General features: G+C 25.4%; 3 protein-coding genes across 8 annotated transcripts; all 3 read left to right on the top strand.

The window, feature by feature from the left end:
• Window positions 1-20: 20 nt before the first annotated feature.
• LOC114126038 (rho GTPase-activating protein gacK-like) lies at window positions 21-6,906 on the top strand. Of its 2 annotated transcripts, XM_027989906.2 has the most exons (7): window positions 21-394; window positions 1,788-2,393; window positions 2,762-2,898; window positions 2,964-3,233; window positions 3,366-3,616; window positions 4,648-4,894; window positions 5,662-6,906. In XM_027989906.2, exons 1-6 carry the CDS (start codon window positions 370-372, stop codon window positions 4,850-4,852), a joined length of 1,494 nt encoding a protein of 497 aa, XP_027845707.2. In that variant the 5' UTR covers window positions 21-369; the 3' UTR covers window positions 4,853-4,894; window positions 5,662-6,906. The 2 variants fall into 2 exon arrangements, with proteins under 2 accessions (XP_027845707.2, XP_050062435.1); XM_050206478.1 differs by having other exon boundaries at window positions 4,648-6,906.
• A 1,714-nt stretch (window positions 6,907-8,620) lies between these two features.
• Window positions 8,621-12,375, top strand: LOC114126042 (uncharacterized). Of its 5 annotated transcripts, none has more exons than XM_050206768.1 (6): window positions 8,621-8,850; window positions 8,961-9,143; window positions 9,853-9,994; window positions 10,123-10,233; window positions 11,034-11,640; window positions 11,725-12,375. In XM_050206768.1, the coding sequence occupies exons 2-6, from the start codon at window positions 9,009-9,011 to the stop codon at window positions 11,933-11,935; spliced, it is 1,206 nt and encodes a 401-aa protein (XP_050062725.1). In that variant the 5' UTR covers window positions 8,621-8,850; window positions 8,961-9,008; the 3' UTR covers window positions 11,936-12,375. The 5 variants fall into 5 exon arrangements, with proteins under 5 accessions (XP_050062725.1, XP_050062726.1, XP_027845713.2 ...); XM_050206769.1 differs by having other exon boundaries at window positions 8,945-9,143; XM_027989912.2 differs by having other exon boundaries at window positions 8,927-9,143.
• Window positions 12,376-14,771: 2,396 nt separating this feature from the next.
• Window positions 14,772-17,270, top strand: LOC114126043 (uncharacterized). The gene is made up of 5 exons (XM_027989915.2): window positions 14,772-14,995; window positions 15,403-16,009; window positions 16,082-16,529; window positions 16,618-16,797; window positions 16,940-17,270. Exons 2-5 carry the CDS (start codon window positions 15,416-15,418, stop codon window positions 16,987-16,989), a joined length of 1,272 nt encoding a protein of 423 aa, XP_027845716.2. The 5' UTR covers window positions 14,772-14,995; window positions 15,403-15,415; the 3' UTR covers window positions 16,990-17,270.
• Window positions 17,271-19,589: the final 2,319 nt, after the last annotated feature.

The following is a 19,589-nucleotide window of genomic DNA, read 5'->3' as shown; positions in this document are numbered from 1 at the left end:
ATAGTACGAACGTCTCGCCGTCTTGATGATAAGGCGCGTTCATTGAGAGCGCGGCGACCGACTTTTAAACTTTTTGAAAGTAAAAGTTCCGTCGTCACGTCGTCTGCTACTGTTTCGTCATTTTTTAACAACAACATTATGTTTTTAAAACTTTTCACGACTTTGTTGCACGAAACGTAACAACACGGTATTATCGTTCATCGTTGTCGATGAGCCCGCAGTAGTAATTAACGACACGTACTTAGGCATGTGGCTCATACCAACGATTAATGTATTTTGGTCGTTTTTCTTTGTAGCCATCAAACGGACAAATACCGCAATCACCACAGTAACGACCAGTGATATTGTTAAAAAAACAAATGAGATAGAATGGCATACTATTACTATTACCAAAGTAAGATACATTTTACTATATAACAACAAACTAGCATTATTGTTATCATCGATAAACAATATTATAGTACTTGGTAGATGTACTAGTATTAAAATAAATTATTCAAATTATATCACATAATAAGGGTATTTTAAGTGTGGCATTTTGAAAAAATTTTGTTTTGTGAATTAATAATTATTATATAATACCTAAATATAAAATTATAAATAATACTTGAAGAATATTAAAAATTTTAAATATTTGAGTATATTCTTAAAAGTTTTTTACCAAACATCATATGATAAATTTAAGTAACGATAATTTCTTATATTTAAATAAAGAATATAAAATATTGCATGCCTGCATTTTATAAATAAAATCTTATTACCTTTAAATTAAGTCAGGTATTATTTGGGTCGGACTGGCGTCAAAAGGCCCAGTCTGCAATATGATCAAGGGACCCTTAGATTATACTAAAAATTGTTAGCTCCGCTTTTTACTTGTTAATTTTTGTATTTATAAGAGGACACCAAACCCACATGTGTTGTTTCTGTTTTATTAACATGTCTGTATCATAACAAATTTGCATTCAGCAAAACATGGTTTGTAACATAAGCTTTAATATCAGGGTAAATTTACCTATTATCAAATTAAAAGGTAAGAATATTATCTAGAAATAGACAAATGCTCAATAAATCTAATATCAATAAAAGCTTATGTAATTTTCATGTTTTAGTAATAGAATTAAACTATAAAGCGAATTATTGTATTTCATATGCTACCTAGTGTATTTCTATCAATAATTGTTAGAAGTGAAAATTCTGAAGATAGTAAAAAAATAGTGAAGATACTTCACTTTTTATATAGAACTAACATTTTTTGGACCTAAGCAAATGCAATCACTAAGTAATTTTGAATTACTTATAAGTCGTTTATATAAGCTATTTGCACTAATATCAAGTAGATAGGTGTATAATTAAAAGTTTTAATTTTAAACCTATCAGTTAATGAAATATTTGGCCGTTCATCTGTTGTGAACGAATCCTAGACTCAAATTGGTAAACAGTGTATTAAATTATATTATTTTTAATATCATTATGTATATTCATAATAAAAACACCTTACTTAACCTTATCGAGACTTAATATTAATTTACTTTATGAATATAAAATCAATAAGAAACCTTAAAAAATGTTTAAATACAGCTACTAAAACAATGGCAATATATTTAATTTTAAAATATGAAAATTAAGTCTGTGGGCCCAACTAGCCAGGGCCCAGTCTGTGATTGCAGACCTGCCAGTCTGACCCTGGGTATTATACAATTACCAATTTCTAATACATAAAAATGTAAAAATATAAAACTTGGTAATGTATCATAATGTAATAATTTCTGTATGTTTTCTGGTTACAGCACCACCCGATCCACTATCACCTATACCAACCACAGAAGAATTATCACCATCACAGCCTCCTTTATTAATGCTATCATCTCCACCGCAACAACACCAATTAAATCTACCACTTCTCACACCAGTTATTCCATCGGTAACAACATCAATGTCAATGATGACGACAACTACTACTACTTCCACAGAGCAGCATAATGAACAGCAACAGCTACCCACACCAAATACATTCATTAGGCATTGCGATGACATGGGTTTATTTCACGATTTACAAAACATTGTAGTAATGTCTTCATTAACTGGACCAACAGGTGAAACAACTATTAGTACAGCCTCCGAATCTACTGCTGCTAAGGTAGTCACTACAGCAACATCAACAAGACAACCTACTTCTCCAAGTTTATTTGACTCATCATCAACAGCAATTGTAACAACCATGATGATGGCCAATCCGTTTGATGAAACATTTAAACAAGCAGTGTTACAACAACAAAAGAATGAAGCTAATCCATCAGAACATCTTTTTAATCACAATAATAACAATGATGGTGATTTAAACACCCCATTTATACCAACAACTACTGTTGTTAACACAACCAATAACAGTACTAGTAAGTATTAAACTTCGGTATAATTTTAATCAAAATAATAAATTAATATAAAATATTTTTTAAAATTATTGAAATAGCTTAAAAAAAATAATTGATTTTTTTTTCAATTTATATATTGTATTAAAATAAAAAGTATGTATCTACTCTAATAGGTTTTTGTTGTAAGTTCTTGTTGATTAATTTTAGTCAAAAGAAAAAATAATGAATTTTTTCAATGCTCATTTTCACATAAATAGAAAAAACTTATTATCATTTATCATATTTACCTTTTTACCTTTTTACATCTATTTTTTTAATACTACCATATTATATTATGTATTTGAGAAATTAGTTTATTGAAGCTTTAAAATAATATTTGAATATTTCAGATGTCAAAACTTCAACTTCAATAGATATGATTTCTACAACAACAGCAGCAGTTGAATCTAATAAAATAAATACATCTACTATACCTCAATCTCAAGCAGAACCTCAGCAAAATATATACATCACATCAACAGCAGAAGTAGGTTGACTTTATATCTATGTACAAGTTTTAAGTATATAGTTGGTTTTATTTATATTTAATAGGCACCAACTAGAAGTGTCTTAGTTATGATGGTAGAGCAACCACAACAACAATCGCATAACTCAACTCTCACTATACAACCAGAACATCAACAACTCCAACAAATAATCGATCAGCATAAATTTATTGTTCCAACAACTACAGCCACAACTAATATTATTGACACAACAACAATAACACACCATGATCAAGATTTGTATGATGAAGCAGTTGAAGTTGAAAATAGTCATGTAGTTATCAATGTTGGTAACGATTCAAACACAATTAAACAAGTTGGTATTTAACAATCATTTATTTTTTCTTGACCATTATTACTATTATATGAAACAACTTGATATAAATACTTTTCTTCAGTAATAATAATATCATATTTATACATTTTTTATGTTTACAAACAATTAAAGGCTTTAAAACAGAATTTATTAGTAAAGCAACTTTTACAAAGGCGTCAGAAGCCTCCACTCATTACTGAAAGCCGTGACAAGCTTGATCAACTACTGCAACAGCAAAATAATGACATTGATATTGTCACAAATATTGATAGACTAGAACATGAAAACTATAATAGTAATGGTCAGGAAGATGAAGACAGCAATAATCAAAAGCAGCAGCAGCTAAAACAGAAACGAAAACAAGAAATGTTAGAAAGGAACAGGTACTTATAATATTCTGCGACTACATACCATCACTCAAAATTATTTATTTACTTTTATTTTTTATCATCAAATACTAAATTTTTGTGCACTTATACCTATTATATATATGTGTAAATATGCTAAAAATAAAAAAATAAAAATATGCTTCATATGTTCTTAAAAATCAAAGTATAAAGAAAAATATTAAAATATTACTTTAATAATAAAAACTTCTGTCAAAGCACAAATCATGTTACTCTTTATTATTGTAATTGATAATAAAATGATACCTTAATTGTAATAATATTATCATAATAAAGATAATAAATAAAAAGAAGTTTTGACTGCTATAACACACACATACATGTAAAAGTGTAAGGCAGAAAATAGTTATACTGGTACAGCTCTCTTGGGAGGGTTTAATTCAACTGTTTTTAATGAGTTAAAGATATTATGCAAAATGCATTTAAATTAAGAATATAAACTAGCCCTAAAATATGCATTTCATAACTTTTGTTATTAATGTTCAATTAATGATTTATGAAAATTCATTGAGTGCATATTATATAAAGTGAAAACAGTGTTTCGTGACCTATGGATTGTGATGCAAATTCAATCTCAAAATATTTTTGATAGGTTGTTGCTCATAAACTAATAACAGAAAAATAAAAATATAATTTAAATTTGTAAATATTTATCTTATATTTATTAGAATTAAGTATTCGTTTTTTGATATTGTATTATATTGAAATTAAATGTCTAAAATTATTATTAATATTATTACTATATTATGGTATGTTTGATTTTTTTTTTTTTTTTTTGGTAGAGTCTTTTACCCAAAAGAGTGTAAATTTGTATGTCATCATAACAATTCACCTAACTTGGAAACACCAATGTAGAAATTAACATCATGCATTTTATTCAAAATTCAACCTTTAATAGGATTGTATATTATTAAAAATACTTAATAACTATATTTATTATTGAAGTGTGTTGTTTGCTGAATAAGCTCTAAATATAGTTATTAATAATAATAAATAATTTGTTATAGGTCAGCTGCTAAACGATGTAGAATAAAACGAAAACAGAGGTGGGAACTACTTTCTGAAGAAAATCGCAAGCTGAAAATTGAAAATGGCCGATTGCGTGAAGCTCTTTCAAAACTTATTAGTCATAGATGTAATAACTTACAACAACACCAAACAGAACAGCCAGCAATAATACAAGGAATATTCAAACACAATGATGATGTTTAAAACCATGATATTGTTGTTGCACTTATATTGATGCTTAAAAAAGTAATATTTCTTTTATATAATATTATTAGAGATTAAAGTTGATGAAAGTTGAAGTATGAGTTACATATTTTTCTATATGCTCTCGGTTTATGATAGACGTTACTGGAAACCCATTCTATACAACAAAGAAATTATTAATGAACCGTTAAAATACGTAATTTGTCAATTTTTAAAAATACAATTTAATTTTAATTTTTATGCATATTACACAGTTTCTTTTATTGCCTAACGTGTTTTTGTTCTGAATTATTACATAGGTATATTTTTTAGAAAATTTGAGCTTAGTAAAAAGTTCATATTTTTCCACTATAATAAAACATTTTGATAATATGTATTATATTTTAGTTGTTTTTAATAAAAAGACATGTTATACACTGTTTTTATACTTCTGCCCTCTAGAGAATACATCCATTTAGCGTTTGTAAACTAATAGCAACCAATGTTTAACTTAATAAATATGTGAAATTGATTAGAGGTGTGAGTTTGGACAAATTTTGGTAGCCACCTGCCCAAATGCATTCTCTTGTGGGCCAGAGTATAGAAGTGTACTACTTCTTTGTTATATTATGTACCTAATAGTTAAAAAGTTATAATTTTCTTTATATTTTTGATTCTTATGTACACAATTTTGTATGCTTATTTTACTTCTATATTTTTTGAGCTTTAATTTTTACTTATCAAAAAGCTGATGGTTTACTCAAATCTGATTTAATATATAATATATTAATATATTTTTTAATTATATATAAACTTGTAATACATTTCAGGGCTGCATATTGTCAAATATTCATGGTAATCAGTTAACTTAACTATAACTATAAGTAAATAGTATAATGTTTTGTTGTTATGTACCAATTATGTTATATTTCTAAAAAAATTTATTTAAGTTAATTTAATTTATTGTTATATTTTATATCTATATATTTATAAATTTAATAATTAAGGTAATTTGTTTTATTTTTTTAAAATACTTTTTTTTTTTTTTATCAAGGTTATAGTTTTTTCATAGTTAAACCATTTTATCATACTTTAATGGTCAATTTTTAATTTTTTACAACTGTATGATTACATGACTATAATGTCTGATATTAATTTGTATTAACTCATTATGATTTTTCATTAGAAGTTACCTATATTGTAATTTGGATCGTTTTAATCATAATTATTGACACAAATAATTCTTGTATTTTGTTATTTTTATTTATTAATGACATTGATATAAATCAACATCTACTAAATACTAATAATAAACAATCATTTTTAAATTAAATAATTTAGAATCTTTCAAAATAGAACTAATAAAAAAATAATATAATTTAATTGCTGTTTACAAAATGTAAATTTTAGTACAATAGTATCAATAAAAATTTAAAAGTATAAATTGAAATATGCACGTAAATAATAAGAACATAAGCATTTCATATCCAAAATATACAATATATTAAAAGTATTTATTTTTTTAATTAATTTATAGGTACTATATAGGTTGTACTTTTATATTTAATTTTATGAAATTGCTATTTTTATTAGGCAATTTAAATTAAATTTAAAATTAATGTAATAATATACTAAATTATAATACTTAAATCAAATGCATTTAATAATAAACTGCCATAATTGAATTGTATAACATCTCAACCATAAATTGTTAATAATTAACTTTTATTTTATAAGCTGTTTGTTAGATTTATAGTTTTTGTAAATAACATTTGATTTATGTTTCTTATTACAACTATTTATTCTATTTTTGTATTCAATTGTGATCCCTCTGTACACAGCATTTGGATCGAGTTACATTAATCAAGATTTTTACTTTATAATTTATTTAAGTTTTATTTTTTATGTGCCGATATTAATTAATTTATATTTTATTAACCAACAATTGTTTTTTAATTAAATATTTTATTTTTGTTAAGTTTGTTGGTAAGTTAGTTATGCATAAGCACTATTTATGTTATTTTTTCAAAAAAATATAAACATTTAAAAATAAAATGTGTTCAGCACTCAAATAATTTTTTTTTTATTTGTTTATTTTTTAATTGCTAGATTTTCACTGTAATACTTAGTATAATAATTGCTAATGGTTTTCAAATTCTGAAATTCATGAACTGTGTATTTTTTAGTTAATATTTCATATAGATAATATTCAATGGATAAATTTATTAATTGATACTGGGTAATGTATGTATATAGAGGTGTAAGCACTCCATAAAAGTATCATGATAGTGGGCTGAAAAAAGTGCACCACTTGAACGTTACAGTAGTATGTAACTATAATTATTTAATTATTGCATATACAATTTTAAAATTATAAATTAGATGTTTGGCACAACTGGCTAAATCACCCAGCTTGTTTCATGATCAGTTTTGCCCTGTTTAGCATTATTTATAATTTTAAAATAAAAAAGAAGCATAAAGATACATTTTATCAGGTAGGTGTTAATTTTAAAATAGGTACCTATTGTGTTTATAAATATTATGATTTACTTTATTGAAACCTATGTGTTTTTAATCTAATAGAACAAAGATTTTAAATAATGTTTAAAAAAATATTTATTCCGTTATCTGCATTTGGTTATAAGTATTGTTAAATCAACAAGTACACAAGCCATAAACCAAAGAAAACCAACACAATGGAAAATAGGATCGAGGGGATATACAGAATATTATTTTAGTTTTGTGATACAAACCTTGTAAGATTAGCCCTTCTATTTTATAATATTTTTTATTACATTAAAACACTAATTATTACTACTCCTTACTCCTTTTCCATACCTAACCATAATTGGGATACCATTGTGTATAAATCAGTCTCATTATAGAAAAAGTGATTAAAACATTTTTGTATAATAATTCACTTATTTTATTTTAGTTTAATAATAAATGTATTATATTAAACAATATTTTCTCGGACTTTTTTTCCTAATAGCATTACTAATTACTATCTTACTATAAGTAATACTGTAGATTGAAGAATAAATTAGGAATAGCTTAAGCTTAATTTAAATAATCTGAAATAGACATTTGGCACACTACATTACATTAAATGACGAAAACCGTTAAACTTAATTTAAATTTTAAATTTAGTTAACATTTAAACTTCAAATATCTATGAAAAATATCATACTAATATATTTTTAATATTTTTGCTTAAAAACAATTTTGTGAGATTTTTTAATACATTTTTCTAACTTACATTTAAAAATAATATAATATTTATAAAGTAATTACTTTAAAAGGTGTAAAATGTTTTACAATTTGTAATATTTACGAGTATTATAATTTAAGAGATTTTTAAAATGTAATTTATTATTATGCTCATACCTATACAAAATCTAAAAGACATCAAGTTTTTCACTTGAATTACAACACAAACTTTAAATTATGCGATGACGGTTAAACTGTCAATATTTGGATAAATTTACTAAATAATATGTATTAAGAAATAGCTGTATAGATAACCAGTTAAGTAAGTAGTAGGTGACTACAACCTACTACTTGTTCTAGGCTACTACGATATTGAAATATTATTATTAAATATACCTATAAGGCTATATTATATATACCTATTATAAATTTATAATATAATGTACGAATTTATTACTCTGTGATACGAATGTACGACAATACGAACGCCTTTTTTTAGTAAAAATAGGCAACTAAAATTACCCAATTTTATTTTGTTATCGCCGAAACATTATCAAAGTTTATCAATTGTCATGTTACGACAACCAAGTAACTAACTGTAGTGCTATTGTACTATTGTAGTAATGTAGTAATAGTGTATTACTAGGAAAGCAATCCGAAATCTGAATACTCTGAAACACTACCGTCCATCCCTCCAGCATTTTTACTTCGTAAGTTGTGTTTTTGTGTTTTATTTCACATTTTAGTTCTTAAGTTAGTAAACGAACTTTGTCATTGGCGAGAACCATTTGGCTTCGTGTTTTTGTCGCGTAAGTATGACTAGTAATTGTAAGTCGTACCGTTAATTATTTTAATTATATGCAATATTTATGTATTGTTTAATAGTGAGTGTATTATCAACAGTGATATTAATTATTAGAAATAGTAGAACCTTAGTGGTGACTTTGAAACACAACGAGTAAGTCCGATGACAATGAGCGAATCAAATAAATGCTATAACACATCAGCTCCAAAGCAGCCGTATAGGCCAGTAGTCATTGTACACGGCCTGATGACTGGTGATGTCAGTACAATGCAACATCTGGCTGCTCGTATAGCTGAAGTGAGAAATTTGATATATTTCCTAATTTTATAATACCAAATACTCATTTAGCTATATGATAATTAATTAGAATGATTATTATCTATGAATGTAGATTGTAGACCATCAATATTTATTATTTAGTAGTTAATAGCTCATATTTATAAATATTGTTAGTAAATTCCTACTTTTAAAATTGTTTTAAACAATATAAATTGGTTTGTTTTTAATTGTTTCATTATTACACTTGAGTATTACTGGAATAAGTACATTAAAAATGTATTTAAACTTTAAAGTGATTATTTTTCAAACACTTATGAAAAACCACCATGAAAAAAAAAACCTACAAAAACTGTAATTAGTATTTACAATTAAAATATTATATTAAAATTAGTTATTCAACTTAAATGTTATAATGTTATATTTATGTTTTGTACTTGAAATATATTTAAATTATTAAATTTTAAAGATAGGTATTTATTTCTCATACTTTTTAAATAATAGTGTGCAACAATTTTAGTTGTGTTATGGTAGTATTTTTTTCTTCTTTTTTATATTTTACAATTATTTCTTAACCAAAAATAGTAATAAATTACTTTTATTCAAATAATTTACACAAATAATTTAACAGTAGTTGCATACTGTCAATTTTTTGTCATAATCATGTTGAAAATCTGCCTGTTTCTATAGCTTAACATAATTTTATATCTATATTCTATATAATTGACAGTTACATCCAGGGACCAAAACATATGTCATAGACAGATTCTGTGGTTTGGCTAGCTTGGAACCATTGTGGAGACAGACAAAGAAGTTAGCTGATGACCTATTAAGAATATGTTCGTTGCATCCAGAAGGTGTTCATGTTATAGGTAAACATTAAGCATTATTTAATATATACAATATTCTATTTCATTTTTATACTACAAATTTATCTGAAAGATGTGTACATCTATGTTATATATATTATGTTATGTATATTATATTTTATATTTTATAGGATACTCACAAGGTGGACTCATAGCGAGGGGCATGATAGAAAACTATGGTAATGAGCACAATGTCAGGACATTTGTATCGCTTAGCTCACCCCAAGGAGGACAATATGGTGGTATGTATTTTTTAAAGATCACAGTTTATATATTTTTCTTATGTTTAAGATAAATAAATAGTGGTAAATTACACATGTTTTGTAATGTCTGATATTAATTTTTAGTGTATATATGATTTCTATGACATAATATCTAGGATATTTGAAAAGTCAATTTGAAGTTTTAAATTTTAAACAACCGTAAAATTAAGTTGTTATTTTAAAAATTCCATGTACTAATTGTATTATCTATGAATATATTTTGAGTACATTAAATTTTTAATAGAAAAAGTAATTCCTGAATAGCCAAGTTATAAATTGAGCCATTTCTTTGTTTGAAATTACAATCAATTTTCAGAAAGAAAAAAAAATTAATTTTTGATGAAAATGAATGAATATTTTTAGTAAATAGGTAAAATGTATCATATAAATTGCAAATTAATTACTATACCAATAACATAGATATTTATCATGTTACGCAAATTAGTTATAATTTATAATTATTTAAATAGTTAATAATAAATTGTACTAGGCTGTATCATATAATACATTTATTAGGAGTAGAAAATTATAGAATTATATGATTAATTTATAATCTGATTAGTTAAACATTTGTACTTGTATTGAACTAAGGGTATTTTAAACATTCATTTATATACAGAAACTAGAAATTTGATACATATGAAAAATATGTTTTTTTCTTATTTGCTTATACTAAAATTACAATAAAGATAGTATCTTCTTGTTTTTTTTTAACATAATATATTAAAAATAAAAAAGATAATATTTATTAAAAATAATTGTTGTGTATAATTTTATAGCTGAGTGTTTCACAAAAATGTTTCCTGCACTGACAGCACGCACAGCATATGAGTTGTTCTACACACGGTTGGGTCAACGAGCTTTGTCTGTAGCTAATTATTGGTATGATCCCAGGCATAGGGACCTATACCTTAAATACAGTGCGTATCTTGCAGTAATTGATAATGTTAAACAACAAAATTCAAGTGATTTTAATTTAAAACAAAATACTAATAATGATAATGATTTGAGAACAATGATGGTGAATATATCTACTGCAGAAACTAGTGACATTACAAATGTAGCAGAGACTTATGATGACTCATCACAAATGATTGAAGCACGTGTTACTAGAGCTATAGCAGCAGTCTGCGCCGCCACTGCCGAAATTGCTAAAAGGCATAATGACGACAACAGTGATGCTAACAGTGTTCAGTTATCATCAGTCAAGGTAACATCTGTTGATGTTGATACAGTTATGGCTATAGACTCAGCCTATGACAACGACTATGCAGAATATAGTATCAACTCTAACCCTAACATCAAGAAACTGGGCCTGACTCGACTGCAGCGTCTGGTATTAATTGGTGGGCCTGACGATGGGGTTATTTCACCATGGCAATCAAGGTACTTAAAATTTACATTATAATTATATAATAAATTTGTAGTTGTTTCATGTTTATTTATCAATGAAAGTTTAATTTTTTACAGTCAATTTGCTGTACTGGATAGTTCTGGTAAACTGGTACCAATGCGAGAGCGGCGACAAGATGATATATATAGTGATAATGACCCAATTGGATTACATCAGCTAGATATGACGGATCGGTTGGTAGAGTATACTGTGCCAGGAGTTAATCATCACGAGTGGCACCACAATGAAAAGGTACTTCGAGAGTGCATAATTGGATGGTTAGACTAGAAACAACCCAGTCTATAGTGATGCTGTAGTAGGTTGTAATAGAAGTGGTATGTTGTATAAAAGGAGAAAGAGGACTTCCAAGACAAAACACGTCTATAAATATTATATCATCTATTAAATGCTATTTTAATAATATTGTTGAAACTATGTATTTATATTTTCTGTAACTTTTAATAACTGATTATTTTATATTTTAAGATATTTTTAATTTGTCATACTACATATTAAGATCATATGGACTGAATAATAGAAATAAATGACATTCTTAATATTATAATGAGGAAATCTAGCTGATAAGAGCACTAGTTGTTATCCTATTATATCCTCTAATTCTTCTATAGCAATTATTGGACTACAATACAAACCAATAAAGTATAATGTATTATATAATATATTACTATATATTAAGTGTACAAAATAAAGAAAATCATTGTTTAAGTTGAACATTTGAATAATATTGGAAAATTAATGTAAAAACACATTTTTCTGATTATAATATTATTTAATACCATAATAAATGGGAGATAGAATTGTGTTACAAATTTTGGAATAAAATCCTCTAATCATAAAATAAAACAAAATTTACTGTAAAAATGAGACGATCTATAAATAATACTAATTAAAGTTATTATTTTATCAGAATATATTATTAGTAATAGTTTCTGGGTATATTCTTGACTGTAATATTTTGTATGTTAATTTGTTTAAATAAAACTAAATTAAATAAAGTTAAGTAAGTATACATATTTATAATATTAATATACATAATTAATAGATAAGAAGTTTAAAAAAATAATTATGGATAATAAATAAACACGTAATATTACGTGATAATATTAATAATAATAATATTTATAATATTACGTGTTTATTAAGTAAAAATAATACTCATAAAATAATAATGAAATAAAACAGTGTTCAAGTAATAAAATACTGCACTTATATTAAGTAGTAATGTACTTATTGAATTGTCATAAATTCAATAGTATGGAGCTAGTCAATCATATTTTAACAAGAATCATTATGCCTAGTAAAATAGAACTTGTATTATTGTGTCCAAAGTAAGCAAACATTACTATGTATTATGTGTATGTCGTATGTGCTACTACTGCTACTCAGTGCATAATCCGTATCAGTTCTTGACGTTAGATTAGGTTTCTCAACACACACACTTGTCAAAAAATGAAAATTGTGTTAAGGGGGCTGGAGCATGACATGTTTTTAGGAGTAATATTTAGGCATTTCATATAGCATTTATAATTAAACTGTGTTACTGTGTAAGAGTAAATTAATATTAGTGTGTGTAATTCGTGAAATTCATCATCGTATATTCGTATTGTACTATTGTGCCACTGGCACCAGCGGTTCACCCGCCCGTATACCGAACACATTACGTATTTCTAGAACTACGGCTTACAATGATAAGTTTAGATATCTACTTTTTTTATACTTCGATAGTTCGATAATTTTTTTTTAACTAAATATTTTAAATAATTATAATGATCTAACATTCTAACCATCCGATTATTGTAATTATTTTTTAATAAAATTAAAAAAAAAATAATATTAATTTAGTAGGCTCGTCTATAGGTGCATTGTGCATTTCTAATACAAATACCTATATAATAACATGCAGTATGTATATTATTCCATATCAATCTGACGACTGACATACACCAATTTTTATACATTTACATATTAAACATTTCTGATTACGACTAATGATTCGCTTATTATGCATTTAGTATGAATACAAATGATTATTGTTAAATAACTTACATAGTTACATAACTGATAAAATACAATATTACAACTGGTATATTAAACATTTATTGTAATGAAAATTACAAAAATTATTATTTACTATTATTCTACTTTAGTTCATCGTTTATTAACTGTTTTAAGAGAAAGTCCATATAAAATGTGGTGAGCTGAGTTGCTGAGTCACCATATTTTCATTCCAAAATAAAAGTCCTATAAAATAATAAATTCATATTAAATTTATATAAATAAATTATTAAATATTTTAAATACTTTTCGGTTTCCAAATATAAAAATAACAATACATTCTACGAGCATTGTGTAGTTGACTCTGCACTTGGTAATAGTAATTATCTGTTTTTTTTCAAATGCAATTTATTTATTATCTATTATCTTATAAATTTAAATTTTTTATTATTTATTCCTTCTTCTGGTGTCATATATTTAGCATTTTCCAGGCATTTAATTTCTACAAGCGATGGTCATGACCATGGCCATGCTTAAGTAAAGTTGTTGAAGATTTTCAATTATTTTTTAAAATTAAAATCCGTCAAACCCAAGTCCTACAGTTTTCTTTAGCTTTTAACCTGTTTTACGTGATTATTTGTACTTGCTCCAGCTCCCTTAACTTATAATTAATTCTAAGTCATATACACAAACACACGTTTAATGTTTATATTAAACTCCAACTATTAATTATAAAATGTATTAAATAATTAGTTAATAACTTAAACTTTATAACCGGGAGTGTCCGGGACCAGTACTTTTATTAGCTAAGGTAGGGTCAGTATGTGATTGTGTGTGAGAAACAGACATATAATGAATGGAGAAGTCAAGAAAAATGTCTACTCAAATCATAAGAGTAATTTTTGTTTTTCAGTAGAATTTATACAAGTAGATCGAATTTTAAAAAACATATAATAATTTAATGAGCAATAATTATTAATTTTCAAATACGTTATTATTATACGTATTATTCACCACTATAGTATCTATAGCCGTGTTATTCACGTAGGCAACACAACTGATACGAGTTCATTTGATAACATTTTTAATTTTTATCAGTTATTATCAATCACTGTAGTTAAAACTTAAAATCGTTATTAAAACATTTTAACTGTTCTCTCATAGTCTCATCAGTCATAACGTAACTAAACATATTATGCCTAAATTTAAAAACTATATTAAGATTACTTAATTTTGTATTTACTTACCTGGAACAGTTAAAACTCCTAAAAAGTCGAAACCTGATCTATCTCCGAACACTCTTGGTTCGTCAGTCATCAGAATTGCAATTAAGTAAGTACGACGACAATATTATTGTAATGTCGCATCAGGGGCGCCATTTCAGTTTTAAAATGTTGCTGTGAAATTTTTCTACCACCAGACTACAGTAATGACAGTAAAACGTAGAAGTCATTTCAGATTTTTACTAGTGATGAATAGTACATTTTTAACAAATAAGTGATAATAGCATTTCCTAAATCACAAATAATTAGGTTGTGAAATAATTTTAAAATAATTTTTATTATAACAATAATAATAATAGTTGCTTATTCAAATAAATAAAAACGAGCCAATTTCCAACAGTACAAGTATTAGATAAGTTGTTACAATTATTCATTTAAATTCTTAATAATTATGGCTAGAAAAAATAATAAAAAACAAATATTGCATATTGCTTATATTAATTTACTAATTTTTAGGTAATTATAAAAAATGTCAGAATTTGAGTATTCCAGTTCAAGTAATGAAGATGAGAGTGATGGAGAAGAATTCGTTTTCCCAATTTCATCCAATACACAGAAGAAAACTACCTTAAACAATATCAAAGTTACAAAAGAATTGCGTTCCCACTATTCAAATTTATTCATTGATTCTTTTAGCTTAATTGATTTATTCATCAAAAGTAAAACATTAACGTACAGCTCGTTTTTAGAAAGTTTTAGTTCTACAAAATTTCATGAAGTCTATGCTAAGCCAAATAGAGAAGGGAAGCACACATATGTATCCCCGCATCATTACATTACAACTTCACAGGATTGTCTTGCAGTGGCCAGCAAGTTTTTGAGATCTAAATCAAAAGAAGCACGAATAGGTGCCGTTTATTTGTTGTACACCATCCATAGAACTCAACCATTTAAACAGTATCTTATCAATATAAAAATGACACCCAAAGATTATTTTAATACCAAAGAGTTGGTCAACAGTTATCTTAATGAAGGTCTACCAGACCCATCCTACTGTTTTTACCAACTGGATATTAAAAGAAAAATAACAATTACAGCTACTGCTATCAACCCTTGCTTAGAAGTGAGTATTGAACACTTTTGTCTGTATTTGATTCAATAAAACCTTAATTTATTTAACTCATTTTTTTTTTAGGCCAACTATCCAAGAGTTGAAGTCCGCAAATTTATGGGTCGTGTTGCTGACAAGTGTTTTAAAACTCAATACGAGGAGCGTAAAAATTTAGATATATTCAATAAACTAGAACTGATGGAGTATCAGATGCGTCAAGAATTAGCATATATAAACAAATTGAGTAATTTGTCTTTGGGCCGTGATGCTGTTCCAGATTATAAGCCAGAACTTTCTAGAGTGATAGTAGAAATAAACAGTGCTAGAACTGTTACTACGGTCAAACAACAAATTGATGACATTGATTGTCCGAAAAAACCCCGTTATAAGAATACTAATATCAGAGCATTCCCAGGTAGAAATGAAGAGATTTTAAAAGATATGGTAGAACTTTCAGAACCGCCAATCATTGACAAAAATGTCAATAACTGTCATCCAAAAAAGAAATTAAAGTTGTCTAGAAGGAAAATAAGTAATAATATTGCAAAATATTTTTTGTTAAATAATGGTAGATACATAAATACATAATTAATAATAAACTACAATATTTTTAAATACAGAAAATCATCATACTATAAAAAAAGAAGAACCACAGGATACTCCATCGCCATTGCCGAAATTAAGCACTATGCTAGATTCAGATTCGTCTTGCACCAGTATGAATAGTGACGAAGATGATTATTATGGAAACACGTATGGTGATATGATCTGGAGTATTCTCGAAGGAAAAGAAGTTAATGGTGAGTAACATAAACAACTTGCACTGTTTTTTTGTTGTACTAATACTGTATTAATTATATCACTCAACAATCACTTACAACATATATGAAATTAAGTAATTTTCACATATTATAAAATAATAATTATTTTTATATTGTTTAGAAATTGTTGATCATCCAACTACCAACCAAGGAGAAGACATGTTATTGTAAATTCGTTATTTATTTCAAATGATGATTTAATTCTATATTCAAACTATTTGTTAATTATGTATTATTTTTAAACATGTAAAGATGGTTGTTAGTGGATTAAAATAACACCGTGATATTGTATTAAGCATTATAATACAATGTATAATAATATATTGGCTATTATTTGTCAGTTCCATTTAAAGTTATGTCACTATATAGTGACATATAAGTTATGTCAACCCATTTATTTATACTTTTTGTGAATGAAAGTATTTTATAATATACTAAATATTTATTGTTTAGATGATCTTAAATTATAATATTAACATTTATGAGTATCGTCATTTATCAAAATAAAATTGATAGTAATGAAATATTGAAGTATAAATATAATTTAAATAATAAATATTTTTATTACTTAATCAGTTTATTCGAGTAGTTAATTATTTCAATCTAGAATATATTATTATCTATTATTTTTACATAAACAAGTAGGTCAGAAACCTACTTACTTACATCTTTTTTTTTTATTCATTTAAAAATTTAAAATAGGAATTAAAAAATTAAATGTTACTGCATAGGTAACAACATTACTTGGTAATAATAATAACAATACTAATATAAAATAATTACTAAATAGTTAATACCAAAGTAGTTTAAACACTTTTTAAAATTTATTTTTATATTTTATAATGTCAATAATGAATTCTGTAAATGTTGTTGAAAGTGATAATTGTGGTATTCAAGGCATTATCAATAATAAATATATATATATACAACAGAAATATATTATTAAATTAAATTAGTTATCAGAAATGTTAATAACTATAACTAATTAGCATCATTGATGCTATTTTTTTATTAAAAATGTTTAATAATTAATAGTTAGTAGGTATTTAATTAAAAGAACTGTTGATAAATAATATTTTTGAGTTATAAATGCCCTTTTTTTTAAATGATCTGATTAAATTTACTAACCCTCCTAATTTAAAAAGTTTGTGGGTGCGCGCCTGAGCATCAATCTAAGAATTATTTACATTTTAAATTATTTTTAATGCCATTTGAAAAATTTGTCAAATTTTCGTTATGTTTAAAATTAACAAATAATAGATCAAAATATAAATTTAATAGATTCTTGGCTCAGCAAAATAATTTTGATTACCAATCTAGTGATCAGCTTTGAGCTCCTATTAACCCTCTTTGAGCCAAAAAGCAATCCGTATAATTGTGTTGTACTTACATATTTTATATTTTTCAGACCAAATCCCAATTGTAATAGTTTGATTATTTTTAATAATGCTGATTCAAGATAAAATATAAATAAAATATTTCTTATTATAGTAGCAATATATCATATTATTTTTATCGTATCCAATTGCAAATTGGTAAATACTTATAGATTATAGTAGAGAAAAAAATATATATTGAATATAATATATTTAACCTAACCATCGGATATAAGAAATAACATACTTTAAATTTATTATTATTATAATTTGTATAACTAGATGAACGTACATTTGTTCTTATTTTCATATAATACACGAATATAATACCTATGGTATTAATGACTTATATAATTTATTTTTATGAAATTTGTCTTAAAGTGTAATATTTTTATGCTATAAAAAGTACAAATTGTCACCAAATATAATTTTAAAACAATTGATTACATAATGGTCCCTTTTTAACTGACATAATTATATTTAATGGTTAAATTTTTATAACTACTATTAATTATTTATTATGAAATATATATTGAACAGTAAGACTCATTGAATTTCATATTCAACTTATTGTAAATGGTAACGCATAGATCGGATAGGTACCAATGTACCATTATGGCATTTTAGTACTGAGTATCTACAATACTGATTACTTACTGACATATCTATTTGACATTATGATATCTAAATTATACTAGCACATTAGCAGTTCTCATTATTTATCTTATAAAAATATACAACATTTTAGGCATTGAATATTATGATTAACATAATTTATCTAGAGTCTGTAATATTCTGTATTTCTGATGTGGTTTTATAAATATAAGTAAAAGGTACTAAAATCTCACCTCTTTTTACATTATATGAATGTACAATGTATTTCGAATTTCTAAAAAATTAATGAGTATCAATCGAAGTATTAATATTCAATGTATTTACCTATAATATGGTATCAATTTCCCATAATGGAATACCCAATATCCAATAATGAAGCTGCCAGAGCAGCAACATTATTAATAAATTATTTACTGATTTAACGTATTGTAATTGTTGAACAATAGATAGTTATATCTATATAGGGGTAGGTAATAAGTAAAGACCGGATTTATACGTTTTTACATATCGTTACTGGGTCTATGCAGTCTTACGAGAGTAAAAAATGTGGACGATTCGTTCAATTCTGAGTTAGTAGAAAAAAGTTTTTTTTGCATATTTGAGAATATTTCATAGGTTAGAGAATATTAATTCCATTTAGCATATTTTAGAATATTTAGTAAATTGTGGGAAAAAATATTTATTTATTATTAATTTTAATATTATGGTACCGGAAAAATTACTTTTGAACATATTTTACACTTTTTTTTATCATTGTGACAAAAAACATTATTATTTGTT

Source organism: Aphis gossypii, chromosome X, assembly GCF_020184175.1.
Source record: "Aphis gossypii isolate Hap1 chromosome X, ASM2018417v2, whole genome shotgun sequence".
NCBI lineage: Eukaryota > Metazoa > Arthropoda > Insecta > Hemiptera > Aphididae > Aphis > Aphis gossypii.
The sequence above is the reverse complement of the archived record's forward strand: the minus strand, read 5'-3'. Positions and strand labels throughout refer to the sequence as shown.

Coding starts and splice junctions, on each gene's coding strand:
- LOC114126038 (XM_027989906.2), top strand. CDS start 370: ATGGCATACTATTACTATTACCAAA. Junction 395..1,787: donor ATACTATTACTATTACCAAA/GTAAGATACATT, acceptor TTCTGGTTACAG/CACCACCCGATCCACTATCA. Junction 3,617..4,647: donor GAAATGTTAGAAAGGAACAG/GTACTTATAATA, acceptor AATTTGTTATAG/GTCAGCTGCTAAACGATGTA.
- LOC114126042 (XM_050206768.1), top strand. CDS start 9,009: ATGACAATGAGCGAATCAAATAAATGCTATAACACATCAGCTCCAAAG. Junction 9,144..9,852: donor TGGCTGCTCGTATAGCTGAA/GTGAGAAATTTG, acceptor TATAATTGACAG/TTACATCCAGGGACCAAAAC. Junction 11,641..11,724: donor ATTTCACCATGGCAATCAAG/GTACTTAAAATT, acceptor AATTTTTTACAG/TCAATTTGCTGTACTGGATA.
- LOC114126043 (XM_027989915.2), top strand. CDS start 15,416: ATGTCAGAATTTGAGTATTCCAGTTCAAGTAATGAAGATGAGAGTGAT. Junction 16,530..16,617: donor GTTGTCTAGAAGGAAAATAA/GTAATAATATTG, acceptor TTTTAAATACAG/AAAATCATCATACTATAAAA. Junction 16,798..16,939: donor CGAAGGAAAAGAAGTTAATG/GTGAGTAACATA, acceptor TATATTGTTTAG/AAATTGTTGATCATCCAACT.